Source organism: Montipora foliosa, chromosome 11 (assembly GCF_036669935.1).
Source record: "Montipora foliosa isolate CH-2021 chromosome 11, ASM3666993v2, whole genome shotgun sequence".
NCBI classification, from domain to species: Eukaryota; Metazoa; Cnidaria; class Anthozoa; order Scleractinia; family Acroporidae; genus Montipora; species Montipora foliosa.
Genome location: NC_090879.1, coordinates 22,456,930 through 22,481,759, shown reverse-complemented (window position 1 = coordinate 22,481,759; position 24,830 = coordinate 22,456,930). Strand labels below are relative to the sequence as shown.

Genomic DNA, 24,830 nt, shown 5'->3' with positions numbered 1-24,830 from the left:
TGCAACCTGTGACCTGCGACCTGCGACCTGCGACCTGCAGATTAGACTCGCCGTCCGAAATTCTGGTAAAAACGTGGACGAAGCTTACGGAATAACTTTGGTTGGCCTCTGTGGGGGGATTAATTGAGCAGTCTTCGTCTGAATGTCATGGATTTCTGTATTCATGTTTTCAAACGAGTTATGGAGGCAGTAAACAATGTTGACGTCGGGGAATTCGGTGCTGGAAGCCTTCCCGGTATACAGGCTCAAGCTCAAACGCTGAGGTAAAATAATTGCTGTTAGGTTCAATTTCATGATATCAGGATATCATGATAGCAGCTAGGAAATTGATAAGTCTGTGATTAATATTGAATTGTGCCTCCCTGTGACATGCTGGGAAATCAATTAGCCCGGAATGAAATTTTACACAGCTACAATTGGGCATTCTAAATTTCCCAGTTCCTCAGTTATCGAGTTCCATAAGTATAAAACTTAAAAATGGTTTGCTTTAAAATCAGAAAAGAACCAATTCACCGTTGCTGTTGAGAAAAGTGTATGCCAGGCAAAACAAGTTGCATCTCGGTAGCCTGAAAGTTAAGTGACAAAATAATTTGCCTGTGTTTAAATTAACAAATACACCAATACATCACTAACGCGTTTCATGTTTAACCGGAGAATTAGGGAAGCAGATGTTCGAAGGTGTAATAGCTGTTGAGTTTTATTCCTCAGTTATCGAGTTCCATGAGTATAAAACTTAAAAATGGATTGCTTTAAAATCAGAAAAGAACCAATTCACCGTTGCTGTTGAGAAAAGTGTATGCCAGGCAAAACAAGTTGCATCTCGGTAGCCTGACAGTTAAGAAATAATTTGCCTGTGTTTAAATTAACAAATACACCAATACATCACTAACGTTTCATGTTTAACCGGAGAATTAGGGAAGCAGATGTTCGAAGGTGTAATAGCTGTTGAGTTTTATTCCTCAGTTATCGAGTTCCATGAGTATAAAACTTAAAAATGGATTGCTTTAAAATCAGAAAAGAACCAATTCACTGAGATTTTGGTAATTTTTTTTACCTAAACAGCGGGGACCCACATTCCTGACCCAAGTTAAGCTCCTCGTGAAACAGGAGAAATAATGCTGTTTATCTTCTAGTCACCTGAGACCTAAGTCATTACTGCAAGACGATTATTTTCCTCACGCTCAGAGAATGTCGTGTCGCGATTACTGAGAAGAAGACGTGATCCCAGCAAAGTTGAGGGCACATCCGCCATCCACAAGAAAGTAAAAACAGAGAGGGGGGGGGGGGGGGGGGGGGGGGGAAATTTGATTTGACGCTGCGTAGACCAAAATTGGTATGAAAAAGGGGTATGAATAATAATTGTTATTTGCTGACGCCCTTGTATCATGTCTATGCTTATCATTAACATAGGAAGTATAATCTTTAAAGTACTGAGGGCAACAGCCATTAATAATCTTGTGCATTAAACAAAGATTTCTCATTCGCATGACGTCATCAATAGCATCTACGATTAGCCTGGCAAAACGCTTTTGAACTCTTAATAATCGAAGTAAACTTTCATTTTTGGTGTTTCCCACACTGTGCAACAATACTCAAATAACGGCCGAATTAATTTATTATACAATAGATTCCTTAAGGACCCGATTATTAAGATATGTCTTAGCTCTTTTAAGCCTTCAAATTCTAGCTTAATCATCTACTTGGCTTATCACCAATTGAATGACTAATCGAGCCACGTCGGAATTATATATCGGAGGGGTCATTTTTGTTAGTTGGCCGGTATAAAAATTCCACATAAACAAAGCTCTAGAGATAATAACATGACCCTCACAGGATTCATTTGTACCTTTATCTTTTGCAGGTCCATTGTTTTCAATGATTCAAGGAACATTTGTCTTATTGTAATGATAATTAAAGCAAACAGTTCAAACTGAATGCAGATTAACCATTCATTGAAAGCAAATGAAAAAAAAAAAAAAATAGCTTCTGACCCCAAAACCGGAATAAATATCAATTGAATATGTTTTGGTCTTTGTAGTTGCGGGGATGATTATTAAACTCTTATATATTGGGTTGGTGTTTATCTTTTAGATTTGTAAATACCACTTTTTGTTCGTATTTGTGAGAAAAGCGCAGGATACCAAATTTACCACTGGAAAAGCGTTATTCTTTGTTTCGTTGATGTTTTAAATGTTTAAAACATTGCATTGAGCAAAAACTTTGTCAAGTAAAGGAAAGAAACATTCGATTGGGAATCTTGAAAAAATGCAGAAATTCGATGGTTGTCAAGGTTATGGAATCTTAGTCTTTAACAGACGGCACTTACATTTTAAACAAATGGAGATAAAACTGCAGTCGATCGTGAAGAGGGCTTCAACAGGGGAGTGTCATTCCACGTTATTTGAGCTTAACTTTGAAGACCAAAAAAATCATGTGTTTAAATCGATGGGGACAAAAATCATTCAAATTCAATATTTAATTTTCTTGATATAAACACTTTTCCTCCGGTCACTTTACTGTAGGAGAGGAGGTTTTCTTGAACAATAGAGGCCACTGGGATACCACTAAAGAATCTGAGATGGCAACGGGAGCTCGTGGGCCCTTGTTCCAAGCCAGCTGTCGAAAATAGAAAATAACACCAATTTTACGCGGTCTTATAAACGACAACGCGTTATAAATAAAAAATAACTATGTTCTTTGCACCAGCTTCACCATCACACAATATGGTGGCAAAGGGTTGTAGAGAAGTACATCCTAAAGGATTCTTTTATGACCTAGGATCGCAGAGACAAAGAAACCAAAAAGACAGATTTTCTGTAGCTATAGGGCTCTTTATTGCATATATATTCAAATAGTTTTATCCACCTCAACAGCTTATCTTTTACTTTTGATCTACACTTGCAAAAGGTACCACTTCTCTTATAGCGCGTCATCGAGCAACACAAGATATAATCATCGCATTTTATCATTTAGGAGGGAGACAAGTCGCCTTTTAAACAGCAGCCTGTAGAGCACTTTTTGTAGAATAGTCATGATTTTCATTTTAAATGAACTGTAACAAGGGTTGCAGACTACCTGACCACCATAATCAGAGATCTTGTCATGTTTGATTGCTGTGAAATGGGTAACTTCGACCTCTTAACACAGTTGATTTGTGAAAGCGCTCATTTAGAGGATTTTCTATAACGCCCCGTGCATTTTCTTCGGAACCTTAAGAAAAAGCATTAGAGTCAGTGGTGATGTAATTCAGCGGGTTTCTCCATGAATAATATATCCCATGATTCTTAAGTCCACTCTAAACGAGATGGCGAATTTTGCCGGAACGTGAGTAGGATAGCAACAGTTTCAGTGGTTTAACTGCCGCGGTGCCGGTGTCACATGGAAAAGTGATTGTATTGGTAACTTACGTTGTAGATAGCGCTTGTTTTATTTATATGATACTTCACGTATTTATTTCCTTCCGTCTTCGTTTGCTTCGCACGCCTTCCCGTATTTGTACCCCGATTCGATATTGGGAAGGAACGGCCGGGGAATAGAAATAGAAACGACAACAAACCAGTAATCAAGGACGAAAAGCCCAGCCAAAGCGTGACATAACTATTCCCTAGCTAAAATTCCTCAAGAAAAATGTAGCGACAGTTAGACCACTTGGCAAGTTTATGGAAAATTTGTAATTTTCTGTTTCAGTATTCTTCTTTGAGCCTTTTTTCATTTTTAAATATTGATCATTGGATAACGCAATTCTCGACTCATTGGTTCAGCCATCTTTGTTGGGGATTAATCATGATGTTCATTAAAATCGACACCCTGCTTTTGCCATAAAGCGTTACTGTGACCATTTAAAGTCAATGTACGCGTCATAAAATTAATTTTGTTACAGGAAACAAAACGACTTAAGGTGGCTGGAACCAGTTTCACTACTTTTTAGGACCTTTTTTTTAGAATGGTTGTCACTACAAAACTGTATCACGTAAAAAAAATGTTATGATACCATACCGTCTTTACTTGCTTATATCTTAAACATGAACTCGGTGACCCCCATTTTTTATTGTAAAATAGTAATATTAGCAATTTGAGATAACACTAACTGCACTACCTTAAATTATCGAAAATTTAAGGTAGCTCTGAAGTGGCTCCCAAGAATTTTTTTAACTTTGCTGATAGTTCTATCTCAATTTGCTTATTACTATTCTCAGTACTCTAAAAAAATGGGGTTCACCGAGTTCATTTTTGAAATTTAAGCAAGTAAAGACGAAATATAGGGTGTTTTTGGAGAGCTTTCATGTTGCCATAGGAAGCTATTACGTAAAAATAGTGAGCGCATTTTGTTAAGCAATAATTGGTGTTTGATGTGGTACCATAACATTGCTGTTACGTGATACAGTATAGTAGTTATAACCCATTTAATAAGAAGGTCTCTAAGAGTTGTGAAACTGGTTCCAGCCACCTTAAAAGGCCCACCTTCAACCGACAGGCTTTTCGACTGTTTTTACTATGGAAATTCGCATTGCTTATCGCAGCAATCGGATTAAATCGGAATTTCAGCTTTAGTGGAATTTTGAAAATTGTTCCACGGCACGCAATGCCTATCGGTTAAAGGTGGGCCTGTAATCGCTTTTCAACTGCGTTTGCAAGGGAGAACGATACAAAATTGCCAGTTTGGCTCAAAACTCTATCCCCGGTTCAACGAAAAAGAGATAAGATGATCAAAGTCAAATAAGCACTTTCAGTTTTTTTTTGGTCATCCATAAATGGAAGATTCCTGTCAGGAATCCCTTCAGTGCTTCCAAAACTAAAAAATATAGTAATTGTGCGTTTGTGCGCCACGTAGTTCTTTCCAATGGACTGGATTGGATTTAACGGGATTACTTTTGCTGGGTAGAATATCTGTTCAGCGTTGGAGGCAGAAAGACTTCTTTCTTTGTCCAGTGACAGGAGTTTTCATCGGAGCGTTGGTCTAAATGATCCTAACTAGAAGAGCTATGAGTGCGCATGAGTAAAGCGTCTTCACCTGACTGCGTCTGATAGACAGACTGACCTGAAGTGACGTCCTCTTTCAGGGAACGACAACAAAGTCTTCGAAGAATGTTTTTGAATTCGTGATTAAATCTCTGATTGAGAAAGATGTAGAGGCAGGGATTAATGGCGCTATTGGCATGCGAGAGAAAGTAAAAACTTGTTTCCAAGTGGTCGACTTTCAAAAGCTCTTTAAAAGTGTCCGTGTAATAGTAACCCATCAAATGTATGATATGGGTCGGCAACCAACAGAGTGCAAATGTCAAGACGACTATAATGAGCATGCGCAACACTTTACGCTTTGACGTCTGGTTTTGACGTTTCTGATGCGCCGTAGACTCACCGGGAATCTTGCGTGACCACAAGTGGCGCCCAATGCGAATATAAAGCACCGCTATAACAGCCAGTGGGATTAAATAAAGCACCACAAATGTGATCATGAAATAGACCCTCCCAATCTGGATCTGCGTTTTGCGGTTGTTGGACAAGTAAGTCCAAACCATTCTGCAAACCCATTTGTCACCTTTATCAGCAGGGACGCTGTCAAATAACACCAGATACAACGAGAAGTACAGCGAGGAAGAGATCCAAATGACACAGGTGATCAGTTTGGTGTTGCGAATAACAGGAACATGAGCAAAAGGATGAAGGATGGCGAAATAGCGATCCACCGAGATAAATACGAGCGTGATTATGGAAGCAGCTATTGATAGGACCCCGGCGAAATTGACAAACTTGCAAGTGACTGCACCAAAACCTCCTGAGAGCCAGGTCTGTCCAAGGTAGAGAAATTTTACCTACAAAGAGGATCACATATCGGTATAAATATAAGAGTAAGGATTGCACGGTTGGTTAGTGCGCGGCCTTCTTTGCGAGGGATCCCCAGTTGGATTCTTAGTAACCTCACATCTTTGCCTCGACTTCTTTCCATTCTGTATAGCTTCAGATAGCATTAAATACCCTTAAAACGGAGTACTGATGGAAAGAGGGAGGTAAAATGGACGCACTATCGGCTTCCTGGGAGAATACCCTCGCTCTAGAGGGTAAAGGAACTTCCGACGTTAAATAAGGTGTACATTTACCTCAACCTAAATGCAGAGGCATTTTTTGCATCTGACTTACTTAAACAAAGAGCTTTAAGAGGAAAAAAATTCTCATAACTTCTCATATAACAATTGGAAAATTAAGCTGTATCTCAGTCTTAATCCAGGGACTAACAAGTACACAAAAAGGACATTTTAGGGCCGATTTAGGGCCGATTTACACGGAACGATTTTTGCATGCGACAACGGCTTACGACAGGCCCACGACATAATTTACGATTGTTGTGTTCGTCAGAAAAAATGTCGTAGCATTTTAAAACATGTTTTAAAACGCTGCGACAATCGCAAGTCATGTCGTAGGCCTGTCGTGAGCTTGACGCATGCCACAAAAATCGTACCGTGTAAATCGGCCCTTACACGGCCTGACTTCTTCGTACTTCCTAAAACATGGAACCAGCTAAAACCACCCAAAATCAGCGTGACAGTCACGCAACATCAACACAGACGGCCATGTACGCAAATATCAGACACACCGGTCGTCTTAAGGTATATTGTGGATGGTTTTGGGTCGTTTTGGCTGGTTTTGTTGGTGGTTGTAGGTGGTTTTGGGTGGGTTCATGTTTTAGTAACTACGCTGAGTTCTTCACGGAGTTAATTGATTTTCACAGTATCAATAAGGAGCTTTAGCAACGACGACAGCGACGGCAACGAGAACGTTAGCCTGCAGAACAGGCGTGATTTTTTGCGTAAACAGAGGCGAACGCGAGGCGAGCGCGAAGCGCGAGTGGCGCGCGAGGGGAGGAGCGCTAAAAAATCCGAGAACGTCAGACATTTGCATAATTGGTAGGCAAAAACAATAGCTTTTGCACGCTCTGTACGTGCTTTTTTAATTTTTTGTCCATTTTTTTGCAATCGTTGGCAAGACAACAACGCAAAATGACCAAATTTGAGGTTTTATGTAGAACGTCAGCTTTCGAAACGGCGACGGCAACGGCAACGAGAACGTCGCCGTTAAACGTGAATTCGCGTTATTGTAATAACTTCGCGACTATTCCAAGGATTTTAACGTGACAAAGGTGTGGCAATCCCTCAAGAACGAAATTACAATCGTGGACAAAACTCTAAAGAAAATTACCCTTCCAAGCGCTTTTAGTTGTAAGCAAACAATTTGACTCCCCTCCCCCGTCTCAGTAGGGAACTAGGGAGCTTTAGCAACGACAACGGCGACGGCAACGAGAACGTCACAAATTTGCATATTTAGTGGGCAAAAACAATAGCTTTGCACGCCCTGCGCGTGCGTTTTTCATTTTTGCCGTCGTCAGCAAAGCAACAACGTGAAATTACCAAGTTTGAGGACCTGGAGATAAATTTTCATTTTTCTCCCCTCGTAACGGTTTCATTCCTGAGGGAATGAAACACCTTTGTCATATTAAAAGGCTTGGAATAGTCGCGAAGTGATCGCAATAACGTGAATTTATGTTTTTACATGACGTTCTCGTTGCCGTTCCCGTCATCGTTGCTAAAGCTCCCTACTTAAGCAACGACAACGGCGACGGCAACGAGAACGTCACATATTTGCATATTAAGTGGACAAAAACAAAAGGGAGATTAAGATCTACGACGCCGACTTCGACGAAAACGTCACCTCAAAATATAACGTTGCACTATCGTAAGTTTCTCGCGGTTTGGCCATCTCGTTCGCGTCCTACAATGTGGGCGAAGTATCCTAAAAAAAAATTAGTACGAGCGGTTTCAGAGCAAAAATAGAGAATTAAAGATTCACGTTTGAACGCTCACGTGGTCGTTTCACGTCGTTGTTGTGCAGAGAACCGCACGTTTACGTGCTAAAATGCGTGCCGCACGCGCAGCACGATCTTAAAGTCCCTAATAGCTTTGCACGCCCTGCACGTGCGTTTTTCACTTTTGTTCATTTCTTTGCCATCGTGAGCAAAACAGCATCGTGAAATAGCCAAATCTGAGGTTTTATTAAGAACCTCAGCACTTGAGGATACATATACATTTTCTCCTCTAAATGAAGCGCCGTTCCGACCAGTGTCATTCTTGAGCAACTACCACACCCTTGTCGTATTAAAAAGGTTGAAATAGTCACGAAGTAATTACAATAGCGCGAATTTATTTTTGAGATGACGTTCTCGTTGCCGTCGCCGTCGTCGTTGCTTAACAGGGAGCTTTAGCAACGACAACGGCGACGGCAACGAAAACGTCACAAATTTGCATATTTAGTGGGCAAAAACAATAGCTTTGCACGCCCTGCACGTGCGTTTTTCATTTTTGTCCATTTCTTTGCCGTCGTCAGCAAAGCAACAACGTGAAATTACCAAGTTTGAAGTATTATGGAGAACGTCAGCACCTGGAGATAAATATTAATTTTTCTCCCCTAAATTAAGCGCCGCTCGTAACGGTTTCATTCCTGAGGGATTGAAACACCTTTGTCATATTAAAAGGCTTGGAATAGTCGCGAAGTGATCGCAATAACGTGAATTTATGTTTTTACATGACGTTCTCGTTGCCGTTCCCGTCATCGTTGCTAAAGCTCCCTATTAAGTTCCCTAATGTTGTTTCCTGGAAATGAACACTTGTCAAATCAACATTGGATAGGGGAAAGGAGGAGAAGAAGTAACTGCTGTGGAATTCACAAGGGAGAAATAGTGAAAAAATGCTTTTTGTTAGTTTTTGTACGTTTTCTTAATGAGTTTTGTCCACGGTTGTAGTATGAACGGAGCTCAGTTTAGGGGAGAAAAAGAAAATTTATCCTCAAGCGCTGACGATATCTCTGAAACCTCAAATTTGGTCATTTCATGCTGTTGTTTTGCTGACGACGGCAAAGAAATTGACAAATCTGCAATATACGTTGCCGTCGCCGTTGTCGTTGCTAAAGCTTCCTAATATGGCTGCCGTGACATCACTTGAATGTGGTCGGGTCTCACGACCTGACCCTTGACCTTAGAACTAAAACAACTTACCTCAGACGGCATAAGGAATAACGAAACGAGCAAATCCCCAATGGCCATGTTTACTATGAGAAAGTTGAATGTGCTCTTCATCCTTTTGCGTGTAGCCACAATATAAATAATGCTTATGTTACCGAAGAAACCGAAGATAAAGGTCACCACATAAGCTAGTGTCATCCACACCGCGGTCTCGCTCCGCTGGGAAGTCAAAATGGAGACGGTTGCAACTGTGGCGTTGTCACCTCCTGTTTGAAGAAAGTATTAAAGTTTCGGGTTACATTAGCCACAGAGATAAGATCCGCCCCTTTTTTTACTCTACAGGCGGGGAACGACTTTTATAAGGGACATTAAGCAACTGACGCGGTTATGGCGACGGCGAAGCCACGGAACGAACCGTTTTAACGGCAAAAACCGACAAACGTTCTGCACACGCGGCGTCAGTTTAAAAATATATCTTGTCCATCTTCCCGAACACAAAATGAGAAATGACCAAATTTAATTGAGGGTTTGGTAACAACGTAAGCATCCAGCGGTAAATCTTCTTCATTCTAGTTTCTAATCCTTATTCAAGGCCTTAGATATTTCTCACACCGTACACAACGGGAACCAGAAGAAGAAATCACAAAGTACTTGCGATAGCACAAATTTTTGAAGCAACGTGTTTACTTGCGTTGCTGTTGTCGTGCTTCGTAATTCTCGAAAATTCGATTCTTGAATCCTCGGCCGAGGATACCTAAACTTCGAGCCAGGATTCGAGCTAGGATCCGAGCCAGAATTCGAGCTAGGATCCGAGCCAGGATTCCAGCCAGGATTCGAGCTAACATGAGCTTTCTCCGCTATTTATTCTCGAATCTCTCGGTTTTGTTAGGTCTCGCATCGGTTAGGTTAGGTCTATTTAGGTTGGTTCTAGTCTAGTTAGGTCTAGTTAGGGTTAGGGTAGGTCTCGGTTAGGTTAGGTTAGGTTAGGTCTCGGTTAGGTCTCGGTTAGGTCTCGAATCCTGGCTCGGATCCTAGCTCGGATCCTGGCTCGAATCCTGGCTCGGATCCTGGCTCGGATCCTGGCTCGGATCCTAGCTCGGATCCTGGCTCGAATCCTGGCTCGGATTATGGCTTTATTCTTAGTTTATCTCTCCCCGGCCTCGTCCTCTTAAATTTCTTGTGAAATGTGAACCAAACAGCAGACTTTTAAGGTCTGATCAAAACGTTCGCAACATTTCAACGCAACAACTGGCAACATTGTTGGGCATAACATGTTGCGTACGTTTGGCCAACCTGTTGCGATATGTTGGATGATATTGGATCAAATTTGAAAACGGTCAATTTTTTCGTGAACATTTTGGATGTTGCATGATGTTGTACTCGTTTGGCCATGTTTCATGCAACTATGCACTAGGGCATGCGCGCTTGGTCCACTTCAGTCAGGGGCATGGGGCACATAAACATCGACATGTTGCGGTAAAAAATGTTGCGTGCGTTTGGCCAGCCCGCTCAACACATGTCGCAACATCATGCAACAATGTTGCAAGAGTTGCGAGCGTTTGGCCAGGGCTTTAGACTGGCAAACTGGATTACGGGACGTGCCCTTTGCATTGGGAGAAGGCAGGAGAAAGGAGAAAGGCCTGGGGGCCGTCGGTCCATTTTCGGGTGTCACAATTCCTTTTGTAACTCAAGAATCGAGAGCATTTAATTCGTCAAACTTCACAGTTAATTTTCTTTTTGGTGTCTTGAAAGCGTGTTAAAAGATCGGCTTTCCAAAACAAGCGGTTGGCAATTTCACATATGGCTTTTCGGGACTTTCGAGAAACGGGTCCCTGGTAATGAGTTTGTTACCGCGGTTCCGCGCGCACGCTACAAAAAATATAGAGAGAAAGAAAAGATAATAAAACGGGACACAGGATGAAAAGCCTGATTCCTTATGATTTCAATCTTGTCTACAGAAATGAATACCATACAAATTTTATATATTTTAGGGTTTCCTTTGACGAAACGAATTAAAAAGGAAGATATCAATTAATTAACGGCTACAATAGAGGACAAAGACAAAGGAAAGTGGATGATATGCAAATATTTTCACATTCATTCCAACGTGTTTCTATTGTTTTTGTCCGCACTGCCTCACTATCAAGCTGAATATTTGCAGAACACTGGGATTCATCCTGGCTGTTAGAAACAAATGAGGTATAAACGTGAGACACATAATGTTATTAATTTTATTAGTCAACCTTAATGATACATTAGCACAAAACTTCCTCTAGAGAGAAAAAAACCGATCAAAGGGAAATGACTTTAAAAAAAATTTATGAGGCCCAAAAAAGGAAACTGAAAACTTTTTTTGGGCCTCATAAAATTTTACACAGTTTAGTTTTGGAAGCAATATTTGGCGACTGCTTTGTCTATTGGATGAAGTTTATTTACCGCCTTCTATAAGAATTCTGACGATATTAAAAACGGATGGAGTTTGATCTCTCGCCAAAACGTGCACTGAAAGCCATGCGAGTTTTTTCCGGGTGCGTTATAGGTAATGAATACATCCCAAAATCAATTTGAAAAATTTGAAATAAGGCGTGTGAAATTTTTCGAAGAAAGCGGCTGCTTAAATTACATTACCGAAGAAAGTTTCAGTTTTTTCTTTTGTCTGTGAAATAGAAAGGTTAAATTCTCATTTTTGTCTCTTTGTGCCGCTGATGCATGATCTTTTATTGATGGCTTTTTACATGAAATAATTGACACAGTAACCTCATAAGCCTTGAATTGCGCAAAAACTGTCACTTTTGCGTAGGCCTAATAACTATTCTGTTGACACGTTTGAATTTCGGCGAGGAAAAAGAAACAGGAAAAACTATATAAAATTCTACGGATCAAGATAACTACGCTCTGATTTAGTCACAACTTTCTTTTTGAGGGAAGTTTATTGAATTTGTCATTTTTTGTTCGTTTTGTGTTTTTCCTTTATACAGCGCGACAATGCAAAACTGAAATTCAATCTCAACTCGACAAATTTGTGTATAAATTGTTGTTGACATGACCGAGTTTAATTAAAAATTTAAATATAGTACTTAATATTTGAAACAATAACGCATATTGAGCGACAAGTCAAAGAAACAGCAGTCTGTTACAAATTAAACTTAAATATTAGAGGAAGTCCTGGGCGGAGAAAAAAAAATACAAAATAATTTAAAAATTAAGATTAAAATCCTGTGTGTGATTTTACAATCTTGAGGTTTTGTCCTCTCAGATCGATAAAGACGGAATCAGTTTTGCTCAATAAAACCAAATGGTTGTAGTGATGGAGCTGTACCCGAATGGCTTCTGCTGTTGCTTGGCCCGGCGAGACGATTTAATTTTCCAAGCTCTTTTTGAAAAGTGTAATTGTTGCAGAACATTAATTAAAAAGCGGGAAGAAAAATAGAAAAATGAATTTTTCACTGAGGCCAAGAGATGTGATTATGTTGCAATCAAAAAGGTAACTTACCTTCGATAGATGCATTATTTATCGCCATATTCTGACCAATGTTGACCTCCTAATACTACTCAAATTGGTCACAAAGCGTCTACGGTTTATATCTTTGGCCTCTGGCAAGTTTTAGTCTGAGAGATGGAAAGAAAAGATGTGATATTAACAGGGTAATGAACGACATAAGACGCAGCCAGCAGATATAACAGGAAAGTTTGGCTTTGGTGGACAATCGATCTTGTGCCTTTCACAATCATTAATGATTTCGCCGGCTGAACTAACGAACTATCCGAGAGGCCAAGATAAATGTCCCCGTTTGTAAACAACCCTGTCACATTTGAGATACCTGCCACAGCCAATGGCTTCTTTCCCACCAATAGGGTCTCCAGACAACACGAATTTATTTAAACCTTGATAGTTTTTCTTCAATCTTAGAGGACAGTACTGTGATCTCATTTGGGGTTATGATAAAAGATGGGTCATTAGCGACCAGACAAATCAAAGAAATCAAAGACTTTATAAAAGTGGGAAAATGACTGGCAGAAAGTCTAATGAAGGGAAACCAGTAAAACTAATCAAAGTGGGCTGAAATAATATTTTTTTCGAATTAAACTTGTCGCCAAACCTGTAACAACTTAACTGAACTGTGACAAACCTTATAACAAAGTAAGCTACGTCTACTTCCGAAAATTTTAAATTACTACAAAATGAAAAAAAAATCAAAATCGGTTATATACGTATATAGATATAGATATAGATATTTGGTAGTCATTTCGAATTACGATGTTATTTTCTGTCAATACACGACAAAATTCAAAACAGGCGGTCACAAGACAAGCACAGGTTACACGAAGAATAATTTCTTGAGTAAAAAGGGACACGATTCCATGAAATGTTTCAAAATTACAAAAAGGGAAAACACAAAAAATGTCTGTCTACAACAAAGATACTTGACTGGCACGGGTCTCTGGTCGGACAAATACTCAGGGTTTTACAATCATGAAACGAGGAGAGAAAACTGCCTTTCCTTGTCGTCTCGCAGAAGAAACATATACCGTACTTTCTGTGACTCACCACACGGGTTCAGTGATTCATTAAGGCGATAAATAATACTGATATATCAGTAAACAAACTACTCATAGTCTTCGATTTCTTTTAATGATCTTGTCTCTATCCGACAAGCACACTGAAAGATTTCGCGGTAACTGGTTATTCGGTGTAGCAGTATTTCAGGAGCAATTCTGTTCTGATGTACTAAAATAATAAACATTTTACATTTAACGAAATGGGGCTCGTACAAAAAGACGATTTGATACTGTATGCATGTTGTAAGATTTATCTGATCAGAAAAGACGGTGTGAATAAGCCGAGAAGCGGTCCATGAGATGGATTAACTGAACATTAAAAGACAATTTTAGGGAGATAAAACAATAGTCGATGCTTAATGATCAAAACTCATTTATTGGTCAGGGGGAGGCACCCTGAACGTTTCCTTTTTAAAAGCCATAATGTAGTTACCGAAGGCGAAGTGTATATCTGCGAATGCTAATCGGTCTAATCGCGACACGACATTCTCTGAGCGTGAGGAAAATGATCGTCTTACAGTAATGATACAGGTGATAAGAAAATAAACAGCGTTATTTCGTTTCACTTGTTTCCTCAATTATCAATGATACGCAGGGCAGCCATTTTGAAAATCAATCTTTGTTTTATTATCAAAAACGACAGATCACTTCAAAAAGGGAAGGAAAGGAAAGGAACTTTATCTAAGTGCCTAGTCGTTCTATTGTAGCGCTGGAGCACTAATTGGGGACACTTTAAACTGAAATCAGAAATTAACGCAAATTAAGTCAAATGTTGGTTAATGAGGAAAAAATATCACGTATTTTCGACCACTGTGTCAGGGCGCGGTCATTTTCATAATCACCTGAGGTTCTTCTCTGGATAAAAACCTCTCTCCCCAATCCCTTAAAACACTTTCCTGACTTGAGTCACCTTGCGACAAAGCTAGAAAATAACATTTAATGTCGGAGCATGAGCTTTTCACGCTTTTCTCGCATCCTAGATCTTCGGATTAAATTTCGTTGTAACGTTAGCAAGGAGATATTGTAAGATTGCAACAGGCTTCTGAGACAGGCGATAAAAATAGGGAAAAATAACTTGAGGTCCAATTTGGACTCAACTCTATAAACTCTTAGACAAATAGGGATCATCCGGTCCTGAGTGGGAAGCGAGCAGGTAGTTTTATTTTAAGTTTTAAGACGGTCGAATAAGCAAATTAAATATGAAGTTGTAAAATTAAAAGCTTGGTCTGCAGGCAGTTAAACAGGGTTTGTCCAATGTAATGAATTATAGCAGACGAGAGCGGAACTGAGGACCAGAGGAAAGCCTTGCGGTTAGCCAGAATTTCCTTCCATGGCAGTACTTCTAAAATATACGGCTCTAGCTGACTTATTTTTAACATTTCATTCACCACATCTGCAGAGTTAGAAAGTTAATTAATACTCGCAACTGAAAATGTCTAAAACTCAGGACTGTTGGGAGAAAAACAGATATGATTCGACTGTCTAGTCTGTAATACAAAACAAAACAAAAGTAACTTATCAAACATAAGCGTACCTAGTTTAAAACGATGCCAATTAAACTAACACAAACAAAACTATGATTTGTTGTCGACAACATACCACAAAAATAACCTCTGTACACTCTGGGATATCTAAACTTTGCAGCAGAGGTACCTCTTACAGCTTGCGCCTCTGACTAATCACTGGTGAAAAATCGCACTTTGAGTAGAGCTTCGTGAAGTAGTGTAAATTCACTTGGGATTCAACCCAATACGAAGTCAAGGGATCGCTCAAAAATAATGCCTTTGTGAAGAATGGGTCGTGGATAAGTCGCTAGGAGATTACATACGTCAGCTATGTGTCAGTAAGGGCTACCGGCTGGGTTCTTGTATTTTTCTCAATTTCCCACCATCGAAGAAGGCTTCAAAAGTCTGTCATAAAATCTGAGAGAGAAAATTCTTTCCACGCCCTACACGCGATCACGAAAGCAATCACTCGAGATCACAGGTGAGAGAATATTTGTCCGGTAATTTGCACAATCTCGCATTAACCTTATTTAACCCGATCCGGCCTTAAAAACTGAGAACATTTGAAGAGGGTTATGGATGTTTCTGGAGTGGTGTGTGGATTAACAGATAACATCTCTAATAAATTGCGAGACCTTGAAAAACAGAAAACACCAGCAAATTCGGATAATTTTTCAAATCAATGACGTCGATGATGAGTGAAATTCTCGTATTGTAAGTCTTCTTAAAAGCTATAATGTAGTTACCGAAGGCGAAGTGTATATCTCCGAATGCTAATCGGTCTAATCGCGACACAACATTCTCTGAGCGTTAGGAAAATGATCGTCTTACAGTAATGACACAGGTGATTAGAAGATAAACAGCGTTATTTTGTTTCACGTGTTTAGTTTAAATAAAATCTCAAAGGTAGAAATACAGAAATCACGCGGAAAGGTTAGCATTTATTTGCTTGTCCAATTCAATTGCCTTTCAAGAGTGTGCAGAGGTATACAGGAAAGTGGCTTCCGTGACTTACGAACTCTCTGTTTGTCGCACGCTGGTCAAAGAAGAACAACAGGCAGGTTCACACTGGGGATATAACAATGCTTTTAATATGTCAGAGTTTTACTTTGAATGTGAATGGGTCATTTATTTTAGTTTAAGTACCTTACTTTAGAAACGAGGTATCTTCACAGATGCCGAAGTATGATGCCAAGTCTTGTTCTATCACCCTTGAATGCGTACTTGAGCAGATCAAAAGACGAAAAGGCGGTAAGACATCAAATGAAGTCGGCTAACTTGAGTTTCTGTCTCACTTATGGCCTACTTGGACCCAAGTATGAACTCGCTTTAACATGGGCTAAAATGTTCCGGTGTCGGAAACCGATGACGCGGCATTTTTAGGCGTAGCCTCTCTAGTCTTGCGTACGACAGTGACCTTACTTTTGGCGCAATATTGCGGGTTACTGTTGAAACCGCATTATTTCCATAATGACAAAATAAACCGATTTAGTAAAATCCAACTAGTGGTCTATTATCAATGCTGCGTTCTGATTGGTTGAGCTACTAGTAGGCTATTTGTTATAGCCCACTAGTAGCGAAAAGCGCCGGCTTTGAAAACCAAAACAACAATTAAAGTCTAGCTTTAACTAGCGAAAGATGTTTTGTCTCGATATTTTTTTGACCAACTAGTTGGATTTTACTAAAACAATTATTCCTCTCGCCCTCATGGCCTCTGAGTCAATAGCCCATTCGGCCTTCGGCCTCATGGGCTATTGACTTAGAGCCCATTCGGGCTCGAGGAATAATTGTTAATTAATCATCTGTGTTAACGTAACTAGTTCATCATAAGGCAGCCAGAATGGAGTCTGTCAACTCAATTTTCTGGGAAGAATGAGAGTGTTTATTTCATTAACGTGCATCGTCAATAAGATAAATTAGAGTTTACGCAACGAGGACGGAAGCAGTCATTTGAAAAATAAGCAATTTTGCACCATCGTTACTATGGATGCGTGCCATTATTCCATCTTGTTCGTGTTGTGCGATATCAGGGAGCTTGAGCATGCGCGTTATTGAGACGCGGACGGTAACCGGAAGAAAACATTGTTAAAAGGGAAAACATCTCATTTCCGGTTGCCGTCCGCGTCTCAAAAGCGCGCGTGCTTAAACTCCCTAATAACTCCGCCGTACCTCATTCGGATCGTGATCAAGTCAGTGATGAAGAAAGCGAAAGGTTGCCTTTGGTTGCTCTCATTTACCTCAAAACTATAAATGACGTGATTTCTCGCTATCCTTTTGAAAAGACGGGAAAGAGGAGCAAAAAAAAAAATTGAAGCACCGTCGATGTTCTTACTCGTCAAAGCTAGCATTTCGTGATGACGAAACACTCGTGTGTGCTTAATTGCGCCAATTTGTAATAAAAATCTTTGGAAGAGGTCACGACTGCCTTAATCAAGTCTAGGCATCTTTAGAGGTCATTAAAGATAGTTACAAGTTCAGGGATTTGCGCCTGTGAAAATAAGGGCTGCGATCATAATATAAGCAATTGAATTGTCAATCGCGGATCCATCGAAACTCCCATGGGCCTAATAAAAGACACAGTTTAACCATGGCTCTAGCAATCGTAAATTAAAATGTTTACCTTGTTCAAAATTATCTTGACGAATCTGTTAATTACACTTGACGAAACTTGCTGTTAAGTGCGATAAGCAGCTGTTAATCTTAAAGTGAGTTGAATGTTCCTGTAGATCTGACAGAAATGCGCCGTAAGTTCCATTTCGTGGGCAAGAGTGTAGTGCACATTTAAAAAATTAAACGATTTGAGCTTTTTCACTGGCAAAATTGAATAAACAAAACAGCCCACTGAAGTCGGTCACAGCCCTGAATCATTTCATAACAAAACACTGTAAAGGCAAAGATAGGAATGCAAGCCCGGGAATGCAAGACTGCGAGATTGATGGTCGTTGAAAAAGCGTGGTTTGCAGTTCAACGAATGATTTGTGGTTCTACGATACAATTTGTTATCGTGTGTTGTGACAGAGGCAATGTGGGGATGAACTACTCGCTAGCATATAATTCACATGCTAGTAGTTGAACTATAGAAAGCTCAACAATAAAAAAACAGCCTGTGTAGTCACCCTATTAGGGCTTGCCGTTACGCTAATACTGACTGATAGCTAAATCGAGGACATCGCATCCTCATAAGAGGAGAATGTTTGCCCTCCCGCACTCCGTGGTTATGATCTTGATGGATACCGCCAAATTGACTGGGAAAAATAAATGCAAAATCGTGTACGGTCTGCTCAGTCTTATTTTTCGCTACGTAATTTCACATGTCGTGGCTTCCACCTAGAAGTTGATTCAACCTTAAATGTTATGAAAAATTAAGACCTTGCCCTTAAAAGATATTTACCACAAGACCTTTTTAATCTACTTTTGTTATTCAGTTCTTATCTTAACTAGAAAACTATTTAAGATGTATTTTCTGGAATGTGAAAAGTCATAAAGCACGATATCTGCAAAAACGCACAGTCATCAGTCTACACTGAACTTATTTCTCATCTAGAAAGCTGAATTATTTCGTCGCAAAACGTGGCCGAGTGAAACAGAACCGGTGGGATAGGGTGGTTCAACTGGTTCTAAGATCTTTAAACCATATATGCAATTGGTTTACAAAATTAACTTTAACATGTTTTCAGCCATTTGATTACTTTCACCTCTCACCTGAATATCTCTCATTAGTTTTTAACGTAAAGGAAAGTCAGTTAATTTTAAAAACTTGATTAGCTAGGCATTCGTAATTAACTACACATACAGTTTTCGCACAACTTAATGCAACATAGCCAAACTGGCATAATAATGGTCAACGTAAGAAATTCAGAAACTTACTTTGTTGGACAGAAGAGATCCTGGTAGAAAAAGACGATGCCTTTTTTCGACGGCTTTTGAGTGCTGCTCCGAGCGTGTCCGTTCTATGTAAGGAAGAGATAGAGGTTAGAACGCGGGTCACAGCTTTCGTAAGAAGATACCATACACCGTCAAAGGGACTCGCTTGGTAACCACATAAACAATGTTAATACGACAGAAATCGCATTATTGAATTTGTTCCTTCTGACAGAATCCTGCCACTTTAAATCAACAGCATTCCAAAGAAAAGTGCTCTGTGTCCTTGGAATTTTGACTGTTGACTTTAAAAGTTGTCTAATCAGTGAGAAATGTCGAAAACCCTTAGGGGAGGGAATAAAACAAACTCCTAGTCCTCATTTATTTTTAACTGCCCGTTGCGCCAATTTGATAGTCTGCGGATTATTTGACTTCAACTTGAGCTGATAATATCACATCAATTGCTTCGGACATGAGAGATAACTACGATCCCGATTCGCCACTTATAATGCCAATATTTCATCTCTTATTAATTACAGACGGTCGAAATCTCGCTAAGAAAGAATGTTCCCCAAAATAACTCATTGTTAACTCCTGCCCAAGATTTCCTGAGCGGACACTGATTAGATTCATAGTTTCAATTTATCACGGACTTGATTATTAAGTTTTTTTGGCGTAAGCGAAAAAGTAAAGGCCTCATAGATAGTGGATTCCTTTCAGGAAATCCTGGACCCTTCCGATAAATGCCAAACCAATGAACATAAAGAAGATGGCGTATGATCACGTCTTACTCAAATTGTAAGCGTGAGAACATTCAAAACTTGTATTTGGTAGAAAAAAATACTCAGAGAAAAAGCTTGGTAAACTGTTTTACTAGCAAAGTAAACCAAGCTTAACAAGTATTCGTTAAAGAGTAATCCTAATTGCACATTGAACAAAGGTGTTAACTGAAAGAGTTAAACAATGAAGATTTGAAAGCGTATTGACAATGTGCCGCCGCTAGTTGATCAAATAGCTAGCCATTTTAATGCTTGATTGCTGGGGTCGCTATTAAAATTTTACCCATTTTAGTTTCATCTTTTAATCTGTGAATAATTTCTTCTCCTCGGAAGTTCTTACTAGAATGCCGTATCGAGAGCAGGCTAAAGATATAAATTTAACTTCTGACACTCATCAGTCAAACTCAGTTATCAGAATACCATCCCGAATAAAATAATTACATGCTGTTCACGCAATGAGTGATGGTTCGTAATTGTAACTGAGAAATCTTTTTAAAATTATCAAGGAAACACTGCCTGGTTCATGTCATATCGAGCATTTATGAAGAGCAACTCGCGTCTTTTAAGACAGCACTTTAAAAGGTGCTTTCCAAATGTACTAAATACATCATACCCGGACATACAAAATAGACGAATTGTCTGATGACACATTCCCAGTGAAAGATTGGTTACATCATTTGCGTTGTCTACGCGCCAGTCATTTGTGTCGTCTAGGAACATGACGCAAGTTTCATTCAACATACGTAAACTGACTCGGTTGCGTTTTGTTCATTAGTACATTTTGTTAGGACAGAAGACAGTGACTAACAAATTAACTCGTTTGCGATTAAGCTTGCGCGCATACTCACGGAACGGTGCGTCAAATTGCGTCCGGTACGAGTAAACCATTTACTACCCAAGTCCTGAAATTATATGAAGTTCGAATTTGGAAAGGCTGATCGAGAGACGAAACCAGGTGTCAAAACTAACGAAACCAAAGAGAGAATTAACATCACATTTAGACCCGTTTACGTGAAATGGCAAACGGTAAGCTGCTGCTTACCTTGAGAGCATGAACATTCTATTACCTACTTCTTATTTTTTTTGAGACGTTGCTCTATACGAGTAGGTAAAAGGCGAAGAATCAACTGGCGTTCTTGACAAGCACCAGATTTTTCATACTAATTTCACGTTGTTTCCTAGGATAGGATGACACGGTACTACACCTATAAACTCAAGCGCAGGGCGTACAAAAGTATGAATTTTGTTAGAGTTTAGGTTGGTTTCTCTTCCACACAAATTATGTACGTTTATGTCACAAATATATTTGCCCTTTTGGATGGATAACAAATGAGCCAGCAATTGTTATTTGCCTCTTGGCGTGTCTGCTTGTATTTGTCATATGATATTTGGGCAAGTTTTCTCATCCACACAATCAAATAAAAATTGTGACATAAAAATAGCTCGTACACGGAGACGGGACTTTAGGGTTTGATAGCATAAAAATGGTGTTAGTGACTTGCCATACGATCACCAGTATTAAAAGAGCCTTTTCTGTCTTAGAAAAACCCCAAACCTCGAAACTTAATCCGCATGCTCACAGCTGAAACTGGCAATCTAATCATTTCACGTTGAGCGCAAACTATTGCCACACTAATTGCGGTAATTTAAAAAACCTGTCGAAGAGATTCGTATCAGTAAAAAAGCAAGAGATTACATTAAGAGGAAGAATGCTGGAAGACAAATAGATAGTATCAATGGTGTCGATAAAATTGAGATACTTTTTTCGAATGCACTCGTTCGTTATATCAGATAAATCGATGGTCACTGAGTCGAATTGGACCCAGCGAATCATGAAAGCACATAAAGAATGTCAGTGCTAAAAAAGATACTATTCTTGGAAGTAGCTTTCTAAAGAAACTCAACCAAATTGTCCTAAAAACAGGCAACAACGAAGATGAAAAAAACACATTACATCTGGTCAAGAATGGTTTTTTGTGAGTCAATTATCTGAAACACCAAATTCAAACGCCAAAAAACAATTTGGCTGCAAGCGAATATAATTAGTATTTTTATATTAAAAGCTTTTAGTAGAAATACAATTATTCAACAATATTTGTTTGCCCTGGCTGAGTGGTCAAACTCGACGAAGCAAAAAGCTCGCAAAATAAAAGAAACTCTTTCACGGAATGAAAGAAAGGGATGAATCGATAAATTTTCAGTTCGACTGATCAGTCGGGAACCAAGATATGGTATCAAAATTTATTTTTGTCTATCTCCAGCTATTACTGTCACACTGAGACAATGACCATTCACCTCCACAGACTTTATTTATTTACTTTGTTCCATTAGACTAAAGATGAAATCTATCCATATTCTAGAACTCCCAACAGAGTTTATTTTAATGCAGAAACCTTCACTAAGAAAATGGCCTATTTCATTACCACATTTTATTGCCTCTGTATAAAATTTCATGGGGAAGTAAGCATTGAAAAAACAAACGTCATTCGTGCACCTTTCAAACGCAAAGTGTTTTCTATTTTGGTTTATTAAAAATATCTTCGGGCCCTGAGCTACGCGCAAGTGTTTTTTTTTTCGGTTCGCTTCATAAGGAAAACGATTGGAAATCAAACTTCGTTCTAATCTCAATTTAATAGTTATGTTTTCTTGTTAATTTTTAGCATTAAATTTTCACAATTAATGTTTTCTTCTAGAACACCTGCACAAAATTCGTAAAACTGAGATCACAACCGCGGCAATATCACTTTCTAGTGAAATTTTTGGACGTATTAATATATTCGTTGGTTATGTAGTCGTTCTTAGACTTCATCATGCACAGATTTCTATCGAGCGTGGTATTGAAACAAAAATCACACAACTTGACTGATTTCTGCAAAAATGGAAAGAACAATGCGCAAACCAAAATCTCTCAAATTTTCATAAGGCATGCATCTGCTACTAACGTTTGGTTCCACTGGGAAAGATTTTTAATATTAAGTCTTGGTTTCGGATAAGAAGCCAACGGAAAGATTTCCGAGGTATATGCACAGTGCTTTGGAGAATTACATATCTGTACATTCGATAACATTTTAAAAGGGTTAAACTGAAGAAAAAGGAAGTAACCTTGGCGGGCTTTACTTTGTGCTCAGAAATGTCTTTGTTTGCTTCTGTCAGGTGCTCCAGACGTTAAAATCATGAGATCCTGCCCTTACATGGCACTCTTAAAAATCCATTTTATGGCAAAAGGTTCGATTAAAATGCGTCAAATTTGGGATGCTCGAGCTCGAGCTTGACAAAACTAACACCTTTAGTCTGCTGATCATTTCACTTACCTAAAACTTGATGTTTTTTTTAGAAGTCAGACTTGATTGTTCAAATCATAGATTGTTAGCAGCCAAGTTGTCAGGGTTAACAGTGAGGCCACTCTGTCTGCGCTACTCTCCTCAAATAGCACTGCAAAACCATTAGCTGAAAGAGGAACAGACGCCTGTCAAAATAAGTTGAGAAATTGACGATGCACAAATTCGACACACTTGAATTCACACCCAAACTTTTAGTACCACAGGGTATGCCGTGAGAGTTTATAAATGTTCTATCGTGAACGAGCCAACCAGATATTTTGATTTGAGTATTCAGTGAGTGTATTGGGTGCTTGGATGCCTATGTTTTGAAATGTCACAGTGAATCAGTTAAGGAAATAAAAACACACGAATAATTTTACATCATTTGTTTACTGATTGTTAATGGTCTGCAGAATGTTGAACAATTCAGTTATGAATTAAAAGGCGTATAGGGGAAATTGATTGATTTAACTGGTGGGACTGAATAAAAGAAAGAGTTTTACCAGAAAGGACTTCAGAACATGGCGAAAGTTTTCTCGGGTTTGAATAGGACTGATATGCATGCATGATCTTTGTTCAAGATCTCTACTTTCATCTTACGTCTTAATTAAGCTTGTTTGCATTCTACTCTATCTCGTGAATGCTGACACAAACTCTGTATCACAGTCAGGGATTATCACAGGAACTATTAACAATCCGCCGGTTGGTGCCCTATTTCTAGGAGGTGCGCTTCTGTCTCTGATACTTTTCACAGCAAAGGTAACAATAATTATAACTAAAATAATAACATTTATTTGTGTAAAATTACTTAAAACTGAAGCACTAATTTGATGCACTGCAAATCAATTTAAATGACGGTTTTTGAGGAAAGAGGGAAACTAAACAATCCGGAGAAAATCCTCTTATGGCCGAGTCGAGAAACCGCGACGAAGTCAAGTACAGGCATCAGACGTCGGTTGTTCAAAAGGTGGATAACGCTATCCACCAGATAAATCACTATCCAGATATTAGCAAAACCAATTGAGGTTATCCAGTGGATAGTGCTATCCACCCTTCGAGTTACTGGGGCCAGTTTTTTAATGTGTGGAAGGCATCATTTTGTATCACTTCCAAATGGGACACTCAGTTAGTTTTTTACCCTCTGAGAGAAGCGAGAATAATAATGCGGCGTATTATAGAGAGCAACTACAGCAGTGGCAAGCGACGTCTGAAGAACGGGAAAAGAGTGGAGACTTGATCCTGTGACCTTGCGATTGCTCTACACTACTTTACCAACTGACTGCTGGTTAGTCGCGAGTTCGTACTTTGTCCCTGACGAAGCAAATGAATGGCGCGTGTTGTTCAAGCCTGCAGGCTTTCATTGCTTTATGCTTGTTCGCTCTCTTAATTGCGATGAATATTCTCGCTTAGAGTCGTCAAAAGCCGCAGTTCCAAATAAATGAATTCCTTATTTTTCCAATATCATTCAATTGATTTTGTTGGCGTTTATTCGATGGACAGTGATTTATTCGATGGGACACCGTAGAACGTCATTAACCTCCGTGACCAGGAACTGAACCCGGGTCACATTCGAGGTGGTAAAAGGGCGAGTTATTCGCCTCTGCACCAAAAAAAAAAGTTTGACAGATTTCACGGGAATATCTGTCTTTAGTTAAAACCTAGTGACCCATTTCTACAAATTTGCAACCATTGCTGTTTTTCTATTACAACGTACCTTTTTCATGCCATTGCAGAGTTACCATGTGGTCCAACTTGTAACTTAGCCAAAGCCGTTCGGTTAATTTTTAGATTTTTG

At 39.3% G+C, this 24,830-nt stretch overlaps 1 protein-coding gene across 2 annotated transcripts; it reads right to left on the bottom strand.

Annotated features, from left to right (window-relative positions):
* Positions 1-2,836: 2,836 nt before the first annotated feature.
* On the bottom strand, positions 2,837-24,830 carry LOC137975339 (substance-P receptor-like). 2 transcript variants are annotated; one of them, XM_068822429.1, is made up of 6 exons: positions 24,750-24,830; positions 23,027-23,181; positions 18,943-19,025; positions 12,504-12,619; positions 9,044-9,276; positions 2,837-5,813 (listed from the first exon to the last, which is right to left on the bottom strand). In XM_068822429.1, the coding sequence occupies exons 4-6, from the start codon at positions 12,529-12,531 to the stop codon at positions 4,968-4,970; spliced, it is 1,107 nt and encodes a 368-aa protein (XP_068678530.1). In that variant the 5' UTR covers positions 12,532-12,619; positions 18,943-19,025; positions 23,027-23,181; positions 24,750-24,830; the 3' UTR covers positions 2,837-4,967. The 2 variants fall into 2 exon arrangements, with proteins under 2 accessions (XP_068678530.1, XP_068678531.1); XM_068822430.1 differs by lacking the exons at positions 18,943-19,025; positions 23,027-23,181; positions 24,750-24,830 and having other exon boundaries at positions 12,504-12,740.